Source organism: Solanum stenotomum, chromosome 8 (assembly GCF_019186545.1).
Source record: "Solanum stenotomum isolate F172 chromosome 8, ASM1918654v1, whole genome shotgun sequence".
Classification (NCBI taxonomy): domain Eukaryota; kingdom Viridiplantae; phylum Streptophyta; class Magnoliopsida; order Solanales; family Solanaceae; genus Solanum; species Solanum stenotomum.
The window spans coordinates 25,481,921-25,501,725 of record NC_064289.1 but is presented as its reverse complement, the minus strand read 5'-3'; the positions used below and the strand labels follow the sequence as shown (position 1 = coordinate 25,501,725).

Genomic DNA, 19,805 nt, shown 5'->3' with positions numbered 1-19,805 from the left:
AATATACGGGATCATAAGTCACCGTAGATTCAATCGAACCCATCAGGGACTGTCTAAAATTTAAATTTCTAGCACTCCTTAAGGATGCTAAAAACGTTTCAGGTAACCCTTTGAGGGTCAAAGGCTTAAAAGCAATTTGAACCATACCAATATCCAGGTAATTATACTTATTTTTATATAAATTGATATCACGCTCGCTTAACAAACGAATAGTCTGTTCAGACGAATTTAAAGCTAAAGATTGCTCCATAATTTTTATTAATTGTTTAGAAGTTTATCAAACCAACCATAATCATAAATAGTTTTAATTGGGACTTTAGGGATAGTCACATTTTTTAACAAATCAAGGTTTTGAGGTATATCAACCTCTTTAAGTCTAGTACTTTTAGTACAAGTTTCTCCCAGATCCATATAAACAAAGATCATATCTATGTTAAATACTTCACATCCATCTCATATATACCATGAAAGTTCTAAGCTCTGATATCAGATTACAGGATCGGGTGTTGACTGGTGGTTATCTGCTCATCCCTGTCTGATTCCTCAAAATGTTTTGATAGAAGAACGAGACTGAAATTAGACTAATACGTCTTATAGTGGCTCCAAAATTTATTGAATGAAATCTTGATGGGTTGACTGATGGATAATTAATTATTCTTGTTCATAGAATGCTTATGTATGCAACTATTTGTAAAAGTGTTAAAAACACAGATAGGACTATTTGCAAAATGATTGTTGCGTGTTTTATTGGCCAACTTCGAGGCTGGTGGGATAATTATTTAAATATGGAAGAGAAAACCTATATTATAAATGCGGTGACTACTGATGATGGTGTTGATAATTTGGACATGACTCTAGTTAAAAATAGAGAAGACTCACCATATTAAAGTATTTTAATGGTAGATTTATTAATATTTAATTTATTTTTTTATTTATATATGTATAATATTGATTGATAATTTAAATACGTATATTTTAATTAATTTAATTTAACTAATCTCGACCCGAAAGGAAACGGGGTAATACAAGTATTAGGAACAAAATTGTGAACGTGGAAAAGAGCGCCACGAGGCAAAAAAAGATTGGATAAAATGATGAAAAGGAGGCAGAAATAGAAATAGCGCCTGTGACTGTGAGGAAGCAATTTGTGTGCAAGAAAGGAAGAGCAATGACTTGTCTGTTAGAACCGCCTTTTCGCTGCTTGCCTCCTTTCCAACCCTTTTCTCCTCCTCGTTTCCGCTGTTACGCCGCCCCTGGAGCTCAACCTCTGCCGTCGGACCCGGACACTGAAACCCTTGTACTGCCGCTTGATGGCCCAAAAGAACGCCGGGAAATTGTCCGACTCGCTTGGGAGAAGCTCGTCCGATGGTCTCGTTCTTTGCAGTCTAGAGCCAAAACTGACGTCCTTGAACGTACTAATAAGGTCATTACTCTTTTACTTTCTTGAATTCCTTCTCCGCATATTTCACTAACGTCATTGCAATGTGGCATTTTACTCTTCTCTACTTTGTGGGATGTTGCGAGTTAGATATTCTTTTCACGACTAGTATTTCGATGCCCTAATATGCTTTGACTTATTTATGTTATGCTTCAGCGTTGTAGTTTATGCACATCGTAAAATGCTTAGTTTACCATATCAAATTTGCTTCGGATAAGGTTTGTGTGCATTCTCTTACGGTCTAATTAGAAATGAATTATTGACGCTCCCCTGCAGAAAGAAAGAAGAAGTTGAAAAAACTCTGTTCTTAAGTTTGTTGTTTTTCTTCCTTTCCCCTTTTTGATGGTTCTTGGGTTGGGCGAATTAAATGTTAGTGCTGATTGATACAATTTGTAATGTCCTTGGGCCCTAGATAGTGGTTCTCGGAGGTGGATCTTTCGGAACAGCAATCGCAGCTCATGTTGCAACGAGAAAATCCCCGTTGGAAGTGAATATGCTTGTAAGAGATCCTCAAGTTTGTCGATCAATAAATGAGGAACACCATAACTGGTGAGTTTCTGCCTTTAATTCTGGTCTTGTATATACTTTTAGGCTTTTAACATAAACAAACTCATAGCCATCACCTGGACCTAAACTCCCAGCCAGTTCCACTCAGTCCGTTCATTTTGTGCTTCATAACCTTTTTCCTTCTCTTTTGCTCCAGTAAGTATTTTCCACAGCACGAGCTACCAAAAAATGTCATTGCCACTACTGATGCAAAAGCTGCTCTGCTAGGTGCAGATTTTTGCTTCCATGCTGTACCTGTTCAGGTATATTTTATGTTTTCTTAGTTCATCGTTTGTTTATAGTGCGATGAACTATGCTTGGAACCATGGAAGCAAATTTACTATCTCATGCCCTAGTCCTTATTTGCTTGGATTTGCAGCTAAAGTTTGTCCATTTATTCTGATTTGGCTGATCTCTTATTTTGTAACTAGTTTAACCTTAAGGAAGGTAGTGCATTTACCAATTATATCTTATTGCAGTTCAGCTCAGCATTCCTTGAGGAAATTGCAAACTATGTTGATCCAGGCTTGCCTTTCATATCTCTTAGCAAGGGGTTAGAGCTAAACACATTAAGAACGATGTCTCAGATAATTCCCAAAGCACTGAAAAATCCTCGCCAACCCTATGTTGTTCTATCTGGTCCTTCCTTTGCTCTAGAGCTGATGAATAAACTACCAACAGGTTGTTTGGACTGTTTTGAGAATTTATTTTGCCATTGCTTGAAGCTCAAAAGTAAGATTTATTTGCTTGTGCAGCACTGGTAGTGGCTTCAAAAGACCAAAAGATAGCAAATTCCGTTCAGCAACTTATGGCTTCTAAAAATCTGAGAATCAACACATCAAGGTATTTCAATCAGTAGTCAGAGCAGAAACATTGATTCCAAGTCTATCATAGAGTATTACCACTCAAAGCTAGGGATCTTGTTGACGCTCCCTTTCTGTCGTTCCATATCTTCAAGGGCAGCACAATAATGTAGTGATCTAACAGGATCTGTTTGATGCTTATCATGCTTTCGATTTTGGATGGGTTTCATGGACCTTGAAGGATCATCAGCAGGAAAAAAAAAATTCTTTTATGCTATACTTTAAGAAACATTATGAAGAAAAAATTGTTTCAGTTTGATTTTTTCAAGGAGGGAAATTGTTAAAATTCTGACATCTTTTGTCTGATTGGATCTCCTCTGGGTCATGTTAGTTGCATTTTTGGATCTCAGAATCATATACTCCCTCCAATTCAATTTATATGACGTAATTTGATTGGACACGAAATTTAAGAAAGGAAAATTGATGTAATTTGTGGTCTTAAACATGTTATATTATTTGTGTTGCTATAAAACTTTTGAAACTTGTAGTCTTAAACATGGCTATAAAAGTTTTTCATTGAGGGTAAATGGAATGGCTTAATAAGAAAATCATGTCATACAAAATGAAATGGTGTGAGTAAATAAAACAACATTTAGGAGGTGCACATATTTGAAACTATTATGGATTGTATTTTAGATAAAGTAAAAAAGGAAAGAAAAAGAAGTCTGCTTTCTTCAGCACACAATGTAGATACACAGTTGCTCTTTCTTTCTTTTGGAGGGAAGGAGAGTTGTGCAGAGGGTTCTCCTCTGTATAGAATTAGATACACTGTAGTTAATCGCATTTTCTGCTTTTGGATTCTGGGGGGTGGGGGTGGGGGAGGGGGGATAGATGGTGAGGTTGCATCTAGTCCCAGTAACCTACTATGTGTAGAAGTGGCTGGTGGAGTACCTCCAACACCTTTGGAGGGAAGGAGGGAGGAGGGAGAGTACAAAGTTAACATTTGTAAAGGTTCTGCAGTTCAAATGCTTGCTTGTAACTCCTGATCTTACAGTGATGTTACAGGGGTTGAAATTGCAGGTGCATTGAAAAATGTGTTGGCAATTGCAGCTGGCATTGTGGAAGGACTAAATCTTGGTAACAATTCCATGGCTGCACTTGTTTCACAAGGTTGCTCTGAAATTCGATGGTTGGCAACAAAGGTTAGTAGGCCTCCATCACACCTTAGAAGTTTCTGCATTTTCCATCTACTAATTTTCTTCACGACTCTCAAGCTATGTTGCTGCACCCGTTTCGGATCCTCCAAAAATGCACTACTTTTGGAGGATCCGACACGTACCCATCGATAATTGTGAAGGGTCTGAGCAACATAGCTCTCAAGCAGCTATTTGACAATTATTGTAATTCAAGCTTCAATTTTGAGTATGAGATATTAGGCACTGCTACATAGATTTCTCCTTCTTCTGTTCCCAAGTATTTCGCTGCTTGATAGCTCCTCATGGAGATCCTTAAGTGTATCAAGTCCATGTGGTCATACTTTCTAAAGAATCTGTGATTTTTTGAGCTAACAGTCTGATTATCTTTATCTTAAAATGCTGGTTGACATTAATCTCTTTCCTTTTAAGATGGGTGCAAAGTCAACAACATTAACTGGTCTATCAGGAACTGGGGATGTTATGCTTACATGCTTTGTGAGCCTTTCAAGAAACAGAACAGTTGGAGTTCGTCTGGGGTCAGGGGAAAAACTTGACGATATACTTAGTTCAATGAATCAGGTTCAAAAAATTGAGTTGCTGTATCATTTTTTGGCTTTGTCTGTTCTATCTCCTTAACAGCAACTACATATTTAGGTAGCTGAAGGTGTTGCTACAGCTGGAGCTGTGATTGCTTTAGCACAGAAGTACAATGTTAAAATGCCAGTTTTAACTGCAGTTGCAAGGATTATTGACAATGAACTAACGCCTACAAAAGCTGTTTTTGAACTGATGAATCTCCCTCAGGTTGCTCCCACGCTTTGCATGCTTTATAGTCAATTACCGAAAGGAACTTTGTCATGTCAGTGTGGCTCAAGAACAATTATTACTAAATTTCAATTGTTTTGATTCTAATTTGCAGGTTGAAGAAGTTTAAAGAAGCACCGGTGTTAGAAAGACTATAATAGTTGCTGGGTGAAAGCTGAACATGTATACAAATTGTGACTAGCTGGCTTTTTGTTGCATGAGGCTCACAATCAACAAGTTGGAGAATGATCTTCACCTGTTTACTGGCTGCATAGTGCTGACACTCTCCAAGTTTATGGTGATGAAATCCGTCTGAGTTCCTTTTTACCATGTTATTAGTTGAGACATGTTCATATAATATGCTTTTAAGAGTTTTGGTGGAAGCTGTAGCTTGTAATTAGTCATCAATATAACAACACCATTCGAGTGGATGTATTAGTTTTTTTTATTCTTTTTTGTAATATGATAGTGAGCTAATGCAACTGTAAAAACATTACGGCTATGTGACGGCAAATATAAAATGTAGTACGTATTTATTTTCGTTAACAGACCTCTTTGTATTTTATCCCTTGTGTTGTTTTCTTATCTTCTTTATTTGGAAGGGAGAGAGTTCAGATGTTGTAGTGTATTGTATTCCCCTATTCGGGCTAAGGTGTAGAGATATCCACTTTTAACTCTTTTATTTAAAGGTTACTTTTATTTTTTTGGGTCAACCTGAAAATTTTATTTAACCAAAGTAAAGTTTGTAATACCACCTACGCATTGGACTATGGAGTCAGGATCATAATAGAACTCTGTATCATCATTTTATGCTTCACTATCGAACTACTCAGTTTCTTATCTTCTAAATAGGGTGTTAATTGAGTAGTTTCATCTAGTGGCATAAAATGTCTATTAACAAGGTGTTCAACTTTTCTCAAGCATGTTTTCATTTGCATTGACTTTGGCCTACAATGAATCGGATTATGAAGATTGATGTTGCCCAAATTACACCTTTTAAGTTGGTATAAAACGGTCGATGTCAAATATAGAACCCAATGACAGTGTGTGGCTAGAAATTACAATTTATGCAAGAATTCACTTTGATGATCACTATTTCGAGAAAATAAGTATCTTGACAACCAAATTGCAAGTCAAAGGGAGATTCAGCAACCTACCAAAGGGAGCTTTCAATTTTATGTTTTTTTTTTTTCGAGATGGTATCTTTAACTTAGGTTTTAACCAACATTAGATATTGTCAAACATTTCATCATAACACAATCTTATTTTCTAGTTATACTGTGAATCTATTATAAGTGCTTTTCCCGAAATACTTTTCATTCTCAGACCAAATATCAGAAAGTCCTTTTCCAATTTGTTCTTTTTTTAAGGAAAATGACTTCAATCATAGCAAACAAACCAGAATTCGGAGCATTACAAACACCTAAAGATCCAACTACAACTAGACAGCCGGCCAGCCATAACTCTATGACTCTAAGGTAGCAAAATTTCTTGTCAAGTAAGTTTTAGTTTTTGTCTATAGACCCTTTTACAGGACAGAAACCCCATCACAAATGTGTAATAGGCTCTCTTGGAATTCAAACTCTTGATAGCTGTGCTATCATGAGAACATAAACATAGAAAATCATGAGCATGTACAATTTATGAATGCTTTAAAATGTTTAAACACAGAAGCAATACTAGTTTATTACAAATAAACAAGATGATCACACAACACAACCGAAACAAGAAATTACTCAGTGTACATTCAAGCAATCAAAATATTGGAACCTGAAAGAAAAAACAGTACAAACATGGAACAGTTGTTGGCAGAAAAAACTTAAGACATCTGACAGGAAATACAACATAGCAAACCCGACCAATTAACTTTAGCTCGAAACTCTGTGTCTCTCTGGTGAGGTAATTTCCTTCCTCTACTTCTCTAGTCTCCTGAATGAAACAACAAAAAGTGAAGCTCAATACACTTGTTAAAATTTCAATGATAACCCTTTATTAATCGTATTTAATTTGGTTCTAGAGGCATATTCTGAATCTCTTTTTCGTAATGCACAAGTTTTCTTACAGTGGATCAATAACCTTATAGAAATGTTCAGTCTTCAAAAGAAAATTTTCATTTTGTACACTCATCAAAAAGAAAGATTTCAGTTACCTGAAATGTCGTAGAAGTAACCTCAACTTTGATCAATCTATCATATGGCAAGTGGTCGGAAGCAATGCTTTAAGTTCGACTTGAACTTGTCGCCATCCCACTCTAATTGGCTCCACCATTCTGATGTTCCTCTTATTAATTTGATGCTCTTGGAGGTTTGAATAGACAGAGGCAACTTCCTTATTTCATTGCACCTTATCAAGGTAAGTACTTCCAGGTGTTCCCACATACTTTGTGGCTCTCCCAAGTTTCCTAATTTTGGTAAGTTTCTCAACACTAACTTTCGAACTCTTGGAGTTTCTGACTTGACAAGTGTTGTCTGACTAGAGTCGCGTTCCACGAACAACTCTACCAGCTGTTTACAAGAGGTAATTGTAATTTCTTCCAAGTTCTTGGGTATAGAAAAAGCGTCACCAACGCTAAAAAGACATGTTAAACTTGAACAATTAGACATATCTAGTTGGCGTAATTTAGAAAATCTTAGACCGAGAAGTTGACTGAAATCCGAAAAACTCTTTAAACGATATACGAATTCAAGGTTGAGATATTCCAGATTAGGCAAAGGGTCAAATGTTCCACTTCCTTCTTCTGGTGGATTGAAAGAACAAGAACAACTCCTAATGTAGAGTGATTTTAATCCATCGAAACTGTTGTACACAAACAACTTCCTGAGACCCAAGCAACTTTGCAAGTACAAATGTGAAGCAAACTGCAACATGCCTGAGAGCTTTCCGTAACGAAAAATATCACTCCCCGAGATGCATATCGTCCTTGCTGACTTGTTGAATGGTACATGAAATGGAGTTTCTCCAACTTCAATGCGAAATCTTTTCAATCTACTCATCCAGGTGTGGTCTCTATTGAAAATTGACGAGCTATCCAATCTAATAAAAAGCGAAGTTAGATTGTGTAAAGATGATATCTCATCGAAAGAAGTTGCTCCAAGAAGAGTCACTCCAAATTTGGTGGAAGGGTGCATCATTTTACTCTCCATCATATTTAACATTTCAATGCTAGACAAGTTGAGGAAAAATTCTCGTCCAATGCCCTCCAAATCAGTTGCAGGAAGATATAATAGCCGTAGATTTGTCAACTTGTCCATTCCTTGCGGCAGATGATGTAACCTTGTATTATCACAATCGAGCAATAGCAAATTGCGAAGATTATTAATAGGTGGTAACTCTGTCAACCAGTGGCAATTTTTTAGTATTAGAGCATGTAGTTGATATAAACTATTGATGGAAGAAGGCAGTGATGTGATGCCAGTTTCACTCAGATTCAGAACTCTTAAGGCAGGAAATGCCAAAAAGAATTCATGAGGAATTTCCAAAAGGCGATTGTTATCTTGCAATAGTAAAGTTGTTGTCTCTGGGCATTCCGTGACGTTATCAGGTAGACGTTGAATTTTGTTGCTTACGAAAGATATTCTCTTGACAGAAGATGATATCCCAATTCCATCTTGAAAAACAGAATTGTGTTCAACCCCAAAGGATTTAGCTATCCATATAGCAACATCACGAACCACGTCGTGCATCTTCACAGAATCCAAATTATGGGTTTCTAGCAAGCAGGCATCCTTTAGACTCTCAATCATTGTGATTCCCCTATTGTAGACTTCTTCGTATGTGTCATGTTCGCCAAGGAATTCCTCTGCCCACCAGCAACTTATGAGTTCATCTGTTGAAATGGACACGGGATATAAGGAGCAATACAAGAAACAGCTTTGAATGTGATCACCTCTCTTTTTCTTCACATGATTGCTTCTTTGCTCTGAGGATAATTCAATATCCTGAGATTCCAAAGAATCAAAACTCCACTTGATGACCTTGTAAACCTTATCTTTTACATCTTTGTTATGAGGTTCAGACATTCTAAGTGATTTCAAAGCATCCTCCCAGAGCTCGACCCTTGTTTTCCCTCTCATAGATGCTCCAATAACAATGACTGCTAAAGGTAAACCATCACACTCTCTTGCAATTTCCTTTGCCAATGGTTGAATATGCTCTAGATTGGCATTGTCTCCTGCATTTTTGATAAACAGTTTCCACGATTCATCCTCATCCAATGTGTACACCTTCATTTCGGTGTCTATTTTCATTTGCTTACAAACATCCAAAGAACGAGAAGTTATAATGACCTTGCTTCTTGCGGGATCTTCCAGTTGAGGCACACCTACATCATCTAAATTTATAGGTTCCCAAACATCATCTAGTATGAGAAGGAAACTCTTTTCTTGTTCGAGTCTTCGATAGATTTTGCTGGCAATACTTTTAACATTTCCCTCGCTGTCTATCTTTAGGTTTAATCTGCTCGCAATTTGTGTTTGAACCTTTCTTATGTCTATTGGCAGTTTGGGCACTGTAACCCATAACACAACACCAAAAGACAGTTTAAAACTTGATACGTCATTCTTTAAGAGCTCATTGTTCAGATTATTCACCAATGTTGTTTTCCCAACACCTCTTGTACCCCACACACCGATGATGCATACCTGAAAGGATTCAAATACCACAAAAATAATTTATCCGCAAAGTCATAGAAGAATTTTAGAAAATTAGAGAAAAAAGGACATAGGAGATTTTGATCATTCAGTCGTAATCTTTTGACCTCAAATTAGTTAAGTTCAGAGTGTGTATGAAGGAGAATATTTTTTATGTTAAACATGATGATTTCTTACTTATTTTCTAATGTTGGTAAGTAAACAAAAAAAAATCTCAAGCACATTTTTAAGTAATCTAATAAAACACTAAAGGAGTTGGAGGGAGTGAGACCTCGGGGGTGACAGGAGTAGGGGTTGGGTGGGTGGGAAGGATACAATAAACATACAATGTCAATTATAGAACTTGTTTTTCCTACTTCCATCAGCGAAGTCATTTTCCTCATTTTTAAAGAACTTGTTTTTATAGAGAAAACGTTTTCTAAAAATTTTGTTCAACCAAACATGGAGAAATAAGAAAATGTTTTCCTCCGTACTCCGTACTAAACACAGCCTAATGTGTGTTTGGTATGAAGGAAAATGTTTTCCATGAAATATATTTTCCCAGAAAATGTTTTCTTGGAAAACATGTTGGTTAATTTCTAACTTATTTTCTCATGTTTGATTGATGAGTGAAAAATTTTTCTAGTGTTTGGTTGATGAATGAAAAACATTTTTCATAGAATATCTTCTATGTTTTACTAGAGAAAAGAAATAATTTTTAGGAAAATTTTGACCTGGAAATCAACTCCCATAACTGATTCGGGACCCAACCCCGACACATGAACTAGGAATGACCCCGATAACCGATCCAAGATCCAACCACGAGACCCGATCGAGGACTTGACCTCGACTCTCGACATTTGAACAGGGATCCAACCCCAAATCCGATATCTGAATCTTCACACGACCTTGATAATCAATCCAAGATCCGATCCCAACACTTGACTTGATATATGACCCCGACTCTCGACCTGAGATCCGACATTCGAACTGGACCCAAACCTAACCCTGACACCCGACCCCAATGACTAATTCAAGACTTGATCCTAACACCCGACCTAGGGCTCGACCCCAACTCGGTACTTGACACCTAAACTGGGACCTGACACTCGAATCGATACCCGACTTTCGAGCTAAGACCCAACCCTGACATCTTATGCGGGATTGACCCAGGACCCGACTTTCGAACCGAGACTTGACTTCCAATAGAGACCTAATTTTCAAATCTAGACTCGACCCTGACACCCAACTTAGGACTTGATCACCACACCAGACGTGGAACCCAACTTTTGAATCGATATCCGACCCAACTCCCGAACCTAACTCTCGACTTCCAAACTAAGACTCGACCCCAACTCCCGACCTGAGACCTGAATTTCAAATGAGGATCTGACCCCGACCCTCGACCCCGACGACCGATTTGGGACCCAAAGCTGACATTTGCCCTGGGAACCGACCTCAACTCTTGACCCAAGACTTGACTTCCGAATGAAGACCCGACCCTAACACCTGATGTGGGACCCAACTTTTGAATTGGGACCCCATACTAACACCCGACTTGGGACTCGATCCCGACACCCAACCTAGGATCCGACCCTGACTCTCAACCCGAGACCCCATATTGACACTTAATGTGGGATCCAACTCGGTTTTCCGACACCAAATTCTGAATCGAGACCTGACCCTAACATCCAACCCATGACTCAACTTCTGAACCGGAATCCAATACCGATACCCCAACCTCTATCCGGACACTTAACCTCGACCCCGATGATCAAATCAAGACTCAAACCTAGCATCTCACCTGGGACCCAACCTCGACTCTCGACCCAAAACTTGACTCTAACACCCAACTCTAAACTCCACCCCGACACCTGACTCGGGACCCGACCTCAATACCCGATCGAGATCCAACCTCAAATCCTGACCTGGAACCCGACATCCAACACGGGATTCAAATATTTTTCAAAACATTTAAGCCTACCAAATATGAGAAAATTAGAAAACTTCATACCAAACACACCCATATCTCCACNGATGATCAATTCAGGACTCAAACCTAACATCTCACCTAGGACCCAACCTCGACTCTCGACCCAAAACTTGACTCTGACACCCAACTCTAAACTCCACCCCGACACCTGACTCGGGACCCGACCTCAATACCTGATTCGAAATCCAACCTCAAATCCTGACCTAGAACCCGACATCCAACACGGGATCCAAATATTTTTCAAAACATTTAAGCCTACCAAACATGAGAAAATTAGAAAACTTCATACCAAACACACCCATATCTCCACTTAACCTCCTTAAGAAAAGAGGCAGTAGCACTCATATTTATAATAGAATAAAAATCAACTTTTGTCTAGAAATCATTTTGACTATAAAATCTAATTAAACAGGAATCAATAAAAGTAGCAACTATCAAATTCTACACAATTTAGGCTTATTAATCTTGATTTAATTCCAACAGTACCTTATCATCTTCTAATAGTTGTAGGATTTTGTGGAGATTCTTTGTTGCTGCAGACTGGCCTTCTATCAATGGTCCAGGCATGAACTCAACTTTTTTCATCTGGTAATTTTCTACCACCAAGTTGGATCCAAAGCTTTTTCTGACCTCTATAAGCCTGAAAAGTTGATCTTGCACAATCCGTGCTTGAGTGGAGACTTCCAAGCCAAGAATGCACTTTGGACAACACTTATATGTAAGCCTCTTCGCAGCTGCAATGCTTTCTTGCATAGTTTCCCATTCACTCTCCAGCTTGTGCACATCTTCGATCCACTGGATAACGTCTAGTTTTGGTTTATAGCCTTTTTTCTCATATCCTTCCACACTCTTTTTTATATCATCTCTAAACTTTGTTAGCTTCTCCATTTCATTTCTTAGATTTTTAAGTTTTGATGAGAAACGGATGGTATTTTCAACATCAGGACAAATGCATTTACACACATTCTTTCCCACCTCAACAAAAAAACCACCTACAGCATTAAAAAGTATTTCCATTGAACAATTTTGATCAGAATGCTAATAGAGAAGTTCTCAAAGATTATGAAATGAAGCTAAACTGATTTGTTTCCTGTTTGTTTGTTTAAGGTAGAAAACTAATAAGAAGGCAAATACAATTATTGGTAAAAGTCAAGGACTTAACATAATAACAAAAGTAGACAACAGAATCAAAATAATTAAGCACGTCCTCTGCACTACTTTAGGTAAATGCCAACTATTTGGACTGATTCAATTTTCACAACTAAGCTGTTTTTTGATATCTCATATAGCTTCTCTGAGAAAAATGATCAAAATAGTCCTTAATGTATTGGTTTCGATTCAATTGATTTGGTCCATGATATATAACAACTTATGGAAATGATCTTTATTATGCTAAATGACTTATCACTCTAGTCTTGTATCAGTTCCAAAGGGTGAAAACTCCCGCCTTCCCGACAATGGAGTTAGCACATTTGAACAATCAAGGCTTTCGTATACAACAACTTAAAGTCAAAAGCTAGGTGTAATCATTTAAAATTTATTAATTATAAATTTATAAAATGATTCGGATTATATTAAATTCATAAATATATCATATATTATTATAAGTGGGAACATCATAAATGAAAAGTTGAAATATCAAAATGCCCTTTTAAAATTAAATGACTCTATTACCATTTTTAAAGTAAAAAAAAAATTGATTTTCCCACTTTTAGTTATCCTTTTTCACTAATTATTTTCATTTTATTTAATAAGAAGTCCAAAATTCCATGTAACATGGGTAGCATCTTATAAACAAAAGTTCAAAGATCACAATTGATTTCTTTTCAAATTTGCCTTTTCCCATTATATTTAATTAATAATTAGATAATTAAATAATAACATATTAAATAGTTGCACACTCATCAAAATTCGTTCATATACTCTTCAACCACATTAATAAACCAAGAAGACATAATTCATCATTAAACAACAGTATAATGTCATTAGGTAAAAACCTTTTCATTTTCTCTTATTTATGTGTTATATTTAAGAATCCAAAAAGACATAATTTTACATTAAATATTATATTCAAATCAGTTATAAGTCTTTTCATCTCTCCTAATATCTCCTATTTATATTTAAACTCTATTATCACTATGTATCTAATTGTATGAGCAGTAGAAACTGAACTTCAGTAAGGTGGAGTAGTACTTTCATTGTTTTCTTTTCTTTTTTTTTTTTATGAAAATACTTTTGTTTTACAAAGTCTTGATTTGATGTCTAATTATATAAATGCTGGAATCTGAACTTATTTAGAGGGAGTAATACCTTTATTATCTGTTTATTTATCCTTTGAAAATACTTCTATTTCATTGAACTTTTATTTGATGATTTCAAATTTTTTTATATGTAATTCATTTGTTTTTTGGTAGTTCATAAGTATGTATATACACATATTCAAAGTTTTCTTTTCGTTATGCATTTATTTTTTGCACCATATAATTATTGGTTTATATTGTTTTCTTTTTTCTATCATATTGTTAATATCTCACAAGTGATTGTGTTGTATTTCATAATTCAAAATTTAAAGAAGACAGAATTAATAATTGTGAATGAGTCAAAGAAGACGTAGAGTACATATTCATGTCTATAAAATATTTAAACAGTGATTATTTTTATAACAAATAAATACTATTTTTTTGTAGGTGTACACTATGAACTTGATAATGATCTACTAACCATCCTAAAGAAGATATATGTTGATCGAATTTCTCTACAACTATTATAGAACACTACTCTCCTTTGACGATAACTTCTCGATATGTATGCATCTGCAAAAAAAAAATGGAGGCTACTATTCCTTAAAAAGAAGACGGAAACTTTAAGGCATTAAATATTTTGCAACTATAGTGCCGACATTCAAATTATGTGTTGTGACGTATTAAAAAAAAGTACTCTTAACAAGTTGAATAATTGATATATTATAAGAATTGTATATTTGAAGTCGTTATAGTATTACGTTTGAAATCACTTGATAACAATATTTTTGTATGATGTGTCTTGCAATGATGATAATATCAGTTGAATATAATCACCGTTCATTGATTCGAGCTTGTATTTTACACATCATAAAGTATTTATATTAAAAGTATTTATACTAATTAGCACAATATACACGTGCAATGCACGTGTTCGAAAACTAGTTAGTCTAAATAAATATTATGGATTAATATAATTGGGTTAATTACTTAATTCCAATAAATATGGATTTGTTTAAAGTCCAAATTAATTGATTTGGGCTACAATATATGAGCTCAATTTGCTAAATGTCATCTTATCCTAGAGGCCCATTATGGTGCCACATGGCAAATGACGTGGCATGCCAAGTCAAATAAAGAAGCTAATAGGATCATGACATGTGTCAAAAATGACAAACCCGCTCCATAAAGCTCATATATGATGTCACTTAAATCTGATTTGGCAGAAGGGAATCATGTTCCAATCACAACTCCTCTATTCTAAAACTATAAATAAGGAACCTCATAATTCAGAATAGGGACCGAAAATTCTAAACAAGAAGCTAGAGAAAGCTTGTGGTACAAATGCCATAAAATTCTCTATAAGCTACAAGTTTAAGAATTCAAGCATTCAAGTTCAAGAACGATCAAGATCAAGACCATCGGATTCAAGAACAAGCTCGAAGCCTTTGAGTTCAAGAAAAAGTCAATATCAAAATAAAGTTCAAGTTCAAGTTCATCGAAGATTCAAGAACAAACTTTAAAGTCCTTGAATCCAAGATCAAGTTCAAGACAAATTCAAGATCAAGCTCAAGAGCCCTTGAATTTATATTTGAAAAGGTGAATTGAGAGGAATCATAGAGATTGTAACACTCACACTTTGAGATAATAAATACGATTATTGTGATACTTTTCCGTTCTTGATTATTGTTTTCTCGACGCAAATTTTATTGTCTACAAATTGGCCCACAAGTGGGACCAAATTTGTCCTTCATCCCTTCTCTCTTAAATTAAATCAAATCTGAAAATCTGAAGCTGCAAAGGTGGAAGAATGAATACTTCAAGGCTCGTCTTTGAGTTTCATCAAGTCTACACTCCGACAAGCCTTGAAGCAGGGGGCATTTGTAGACATTGAAATTTTGTAGGACTCTACAAGACCTGTTCAATTTGAGTTGAGACTCTACAAGGTGTGTTCAATTCCAATTAGAATTCTTGGAGGCTACTCAACCCTAAACCCTAGTTCATACCCATATAAAGGGTACTATATTCCCTTGAAAAGGCATCTCGAATATCTCAAATATCCCATAAACTCTTGGGTATTTTTAAAGATCTCGAATATCTCAAATATTTCACAAACTCATGGAATATTCATTAAGAGATCAAATTCAAATCAACTTAATTCGAGAAATACGCTACTAACGACCCTCAAATATGTAAATCAAGTCCAAATCATCTTAGTTTGAGAAATACGCCACTAACGGCCCTCAAATTATGTAGATCAAGTCCAAATCATCTTAGTTTGAGAAATACGCCACTAACGGCCCTCAAATTATGTATCATCAAGTCCAAATCATCTTAGTTTGAGAACTACGCCACTAACGACCCTCAAATTATGTAGATCAAGTTCAAATCATCCTAATTTGAGAAATACGCCACTAAAACCCCTCAAACTATGTAGATCAAGTCCAAATCATCAAAGGTCGAGAAATACACCACAAACGGCCCTCAAATCATGGATAAATATCTTATGAGAGAAGAATCAAGGGATCAACAGAATTATACCCGCAATCTTGATAAATAAAATTATGTTTCTTCATATTTTTTTGTGATTGTAATTTATAAAATTTGTTGCAAACACTAAAATTTTAATTTTATGGGTTCTGAATTTTATAATGACTATTTTAAATGATAGTAACTGAATTCTAAATTTAATATTTATACATATTTAATGAATTTATTAAGACAACTATACTATTTGAACAAAATCTAATGGAACCCGCAAGTATTCTCTTTCTAATGGTAATGGTTAAGTTTTTGATGAGATGTTCATGCACTTTTAATCTGGTATCCTTAATATTTATACATACTTGATCTATTTCCAAGAAAATCTCCATTGAAGTGCAGGGGATGGGAGCAAGTCCAGCTTCTTCTCACAGATGCTATGCGTTTTCTTTGCTTCAAATCCCGTCAATTTTCCGCTATCAATGCTGTGGTGTTAGTTAATTCCAAAATCAAAGCATTTATCCAACAAGGAAACCATCCTCAAGCTCTGTTAGCTTACTCTAAAGAACCTCTTTTTCCTCTCCACACTTCAAAATTCACTTTTCCTCCTCTCCTAAAAGCTTGCGCTTTTCTTCCAAATCTTCAAACTGGGAAAATAATCCATGGCACAATCATTCAAATGGGTCTTCACTATGATCCTTTCATCATCACTTCACTCATCAACATGTATGTAAAATGTGGCTCACTTTGTAATGCAGTCCAAGTGTTTGATTTTATTTCTCAATGTGAAGATTTCTATCGAGATGTAACTATATGGAATGCTATGCTAGATGGGTATATCAGAAATGAGCTTACTGAGGAGTGTATGGGTTTGTTCAGAAGAATGCAAGAGATTGGTGTCAAGTCTGATGAGTACTCTCTTAGTATTCTTCTGGGGTTGTTTAATGGTCGAATGGGGTTATCGAAAGCAAAAGAAGTTCATGGTTATGTTATTAGAAACTCATTTGGGCATGATCCTTTTGTGGTTACTGCGTTGATTGATATGTACTCAAATTGTGGTAGGCCAAAAAATGCTTGGTGCGTTTTTGAGAGTGTACAAGACAAGGATAATATTGTCATGTGGAATGCATTGATTAGGGGCTTATCGGAGAATGGATTATGGAGAAACAGCATGAGACTCTATTCTTTAGCTAAGAATTGGGGCTGCAAACTTATGTCGACGACTTTTTCTTGTACTTTGAAGGCTTGTGCTGAGGGTGAAGATATAGATTTCGGCAGGCAGATCCATTCGGATGTTGTCAAGATGGATTTTGAGAATGATCCTTATGTATGTACTTCGGCGTTGTCTATGTACGCAAGGTTTGGACTGTTGGAAGATGCAGACAGGGCTTTTAATTCTGTATTAAACAAAGAAGTTGAAGTGTGGAATTCTATTATCTCAGCTTATGTTGGCAAAGGCAGAGGCGATGATGCTTTGTGTGTGTACAATGAGATGCGATCAAGAGGCATCCTTTCTGATTCTTTCACCTTGTCAAATATTCTTGTATCATGTAGTATGACCGAATCTTATGATTTAGGCAGTGCAATTCATGGTGAAATGATAAAGAAACCAATACAGAATAACATTGCGTTGCAAAGTGCTCTAGTGACTATGTACTCAAAATGTGGAATGTTAAAGGATGCTCTTGACGTTTTCAGTAGAATGGAGGAGAAGGATGTGGTCGCATGGGGTTCAATGATCTCAGGTCTCTGCCAAAATAAGAAATTCAATTTGGCACTGGAAATATATAAGGAAATGGAGACTCATAAGGTCAATCCAGACGCTAATATAATGGCAATGGTGATAAATGCTAGTGCAGGACTAGAAAGCTTAGAATTGGGTTGCAGTATCCATGCAATCACTGTTAAGAGCGGGGAGGAAGTAGATAGTTCAGTGAGCTGTTCTCTTGTAGATATGTATTCTAACTGTGGCAAGCCAGAAATGGCTGAAAAGGTTTTTTCGGGTGTTCCCTATAAGAATTTAGTGGCTTGGAATTCCCTGATCTCTTGTTATTCAAAAAATGACTTACCAGAGCTATCTTTAAATCTTCTTCCTCAACTTGTCCAACAAGGATTGTATCCAGACGCTGTTACAATAACTAGTGCCTTTGCTGCTGTTTCATCCTTAGCGACACTGATTAAAGGAAAGGCAATTCATTGTTACCAAATAAGGCATCAAATTCTTGAAGACAACCAAGTGGAAAATGCTCTTATTGATATGTACATAAAAAGCGGATGCCTAAAGTATGCAGAGCGTATATTCCAGTATATGTCCAAAAGGAACTTAGTAACATGGAATACAATGATTGCAGGGTATGGATCTCACAGTGAGTGTATGAAAGCTATCAACTTTTTCAATGAAATGAGGAAATCCAGAGTGACGCCTGATGCTGTAACTTTCCTTTCCTTGATTTCCTCTTGCAACCATGCTGGTTTAATGGATGAAGGCCTTAAACTGTTTCACTTAATGGCATTAGAGTATGGAATCAAACCACAAACGGACCACTACATAAACGTGGTTGACCTTCTAGGCCGTGCTGGACAATTGGAAGATGCTTACAATTTCATACAGAATTTGGAAGTGGAACCTGAGAGGGGGGTGTGGCTATGTCTTTTGTCAGCCTGTCGAGTCCATCAAAACGTGAAGCTTGGAGAAATAGCAGCCAAGAACCTTCTGAAGATGGAACCAAACAGAGGCAGCAATTACGTTCAACTTTTAAATCTCTATGTGGACGGTGGGATGAGGGAAGAAGCAGCAAGTTTGAGGACTCTAATGAGGCAGAAAGGGTTGAAGAAGAACCCTGGATGTAGCTGGATTGAGGTGAAAAATGAACTTGAGGTTTTCTACTCAAGTGATTCATCCTCCACCAAGACAATTGAGATCTATGAGACACTACAAAGTCTCAGAAGTATTATGAAAAAGAGAGGAGATTATGAGACTGAGGCAATATGAGACGAGAACAGGAATTTGCATCTCTTCCTTTACGAACATGGCGAAGGTTATATATGTTGCTCCGACTCTTCAAAAATGTCAATGGGTGCGTGTTGTATTCTCCAAAAGTTGTGTATTTTAAAGAACCGACATGAGTACGGCATCAAACGTGAAGTCAAGGGGAACTTGCATTTTCAAAATACCCTCTTTGACTTGCCATGTTGAATGGTCAAGACTTCTCATCAATCTTACATTTCACCATACTACATAAAATAATGTTTTTGTTGTTATGAGGATGCTATAAACTTATGTTTCTTTCTCGAACCAGTAAAAGAAAATAATTTTATTCAAGACAAACATATTCTTACCATAAATTTATATTTACCATAATTTTTTGAAATATTTTTTTTTTCTCTAAGCAGGTGTCAAAAAACTTGCATTCCATTGAACGTTGCCAGTGGGAAATAGCGGGTAAAGTCACAATACTTAACTCATTGTAATCGCAAAATCATTGATTGGGAGATTTCATCGTTAAAGAAAAATCTAGTGATTATACTGTTATAATGAGTAAAGTAAAATTACTTAAATGTGACAAATATTTAGACACTTCTATTATTGTCGGTAAGATTTAATATAGCAGGTAAAAATTTAAAAATTTGCTGTTATTAAATTGGCTTACTTCAATTTGAGAAATAAATTCATGAC

The 19,805-nt window shown here is 36.1% G+C and overlaps 3 protein-coding genes across 3 annotated transcripts; 2 read left to right on the top strand and 1 right to left on the bottom strand.

Annotated features, from left to right (window-relative positions):
• Nucleotides 1-1,128: 1,128 nt before the first annotated feature.
• Nucleotides 1,129-5,333, top strand: LOC125872786 (glycerol-3-phosphate dehydrogenase [NAD(+)] 2, chloroplastic). The gene is made up of 9 exons (XM_049553577.1): nucleotides 1,129-1,423; nucleotides 1,851-1,987; nucleotides 2,142-2,247; nucleotides 2,464-2,665; nucleotides 2,740-2,827; nucleotides 3,842-3,989; nucleotides 4,413-4,562; nucleotides 4,638-4,787; nucleotides 4,903-5,333. The coding sequence occupies exons 1-9, from the start codon at nucleotides 1,169-1,171 to the stop codon at nucleotides 4,915-4,917; spliced, it is 1,251 nt and encodes a 416-aa protein (XP_049409534.1). The 5' UTR covers nucleotides 1,129-1,168; the 3' UTR covers nucleotides 4,918-5,333.
• A 1,643-nt stretch (nucleotides 5,334-6,976) lies between these two features.
• LOC125873654 (disease resistance protein At4g27190-like) lies at nucleotides 6,977-12,425 on the bottom strand. Its single transcript, XM_049554540.1, has 2 exons — nucleotides 11,895-12,425; nucleotides 6,977-9,427 (listed from the first exon to the last, which is right to left on the bottom strand). Exons 1-2 carry the CDS (start codon nucleotides 12,423-12,425, stop codon nucleotides 6,977-6,979), a joined length of 2,982 nt encoding a protein of 993 aa, XP_049410497.1.
• Nucleotides 12,426-16,536: 4,111 nt separating this feature from the next.
• LOC125872782 (pentatricopeptide repeat-containing protein At2g40720) lies at nucleotides 16,537-19,451 on the top strand. The gene has a single exon (XM_049553572.1). It carries the CDS (start codon nucleotides 16,569-16,571, stop codon nucleotides 19,119-19,121), a length of 2,553 nt encoding a protein of 850 aa, XP_049409529.1. The 5' UTR covers nucleotides 16,537-16,568; the 3' UTR covers nucleotides 19,122-19,451.
• Nucleotides 19,452-19,805: the final 354 nt, after the last annotated feature.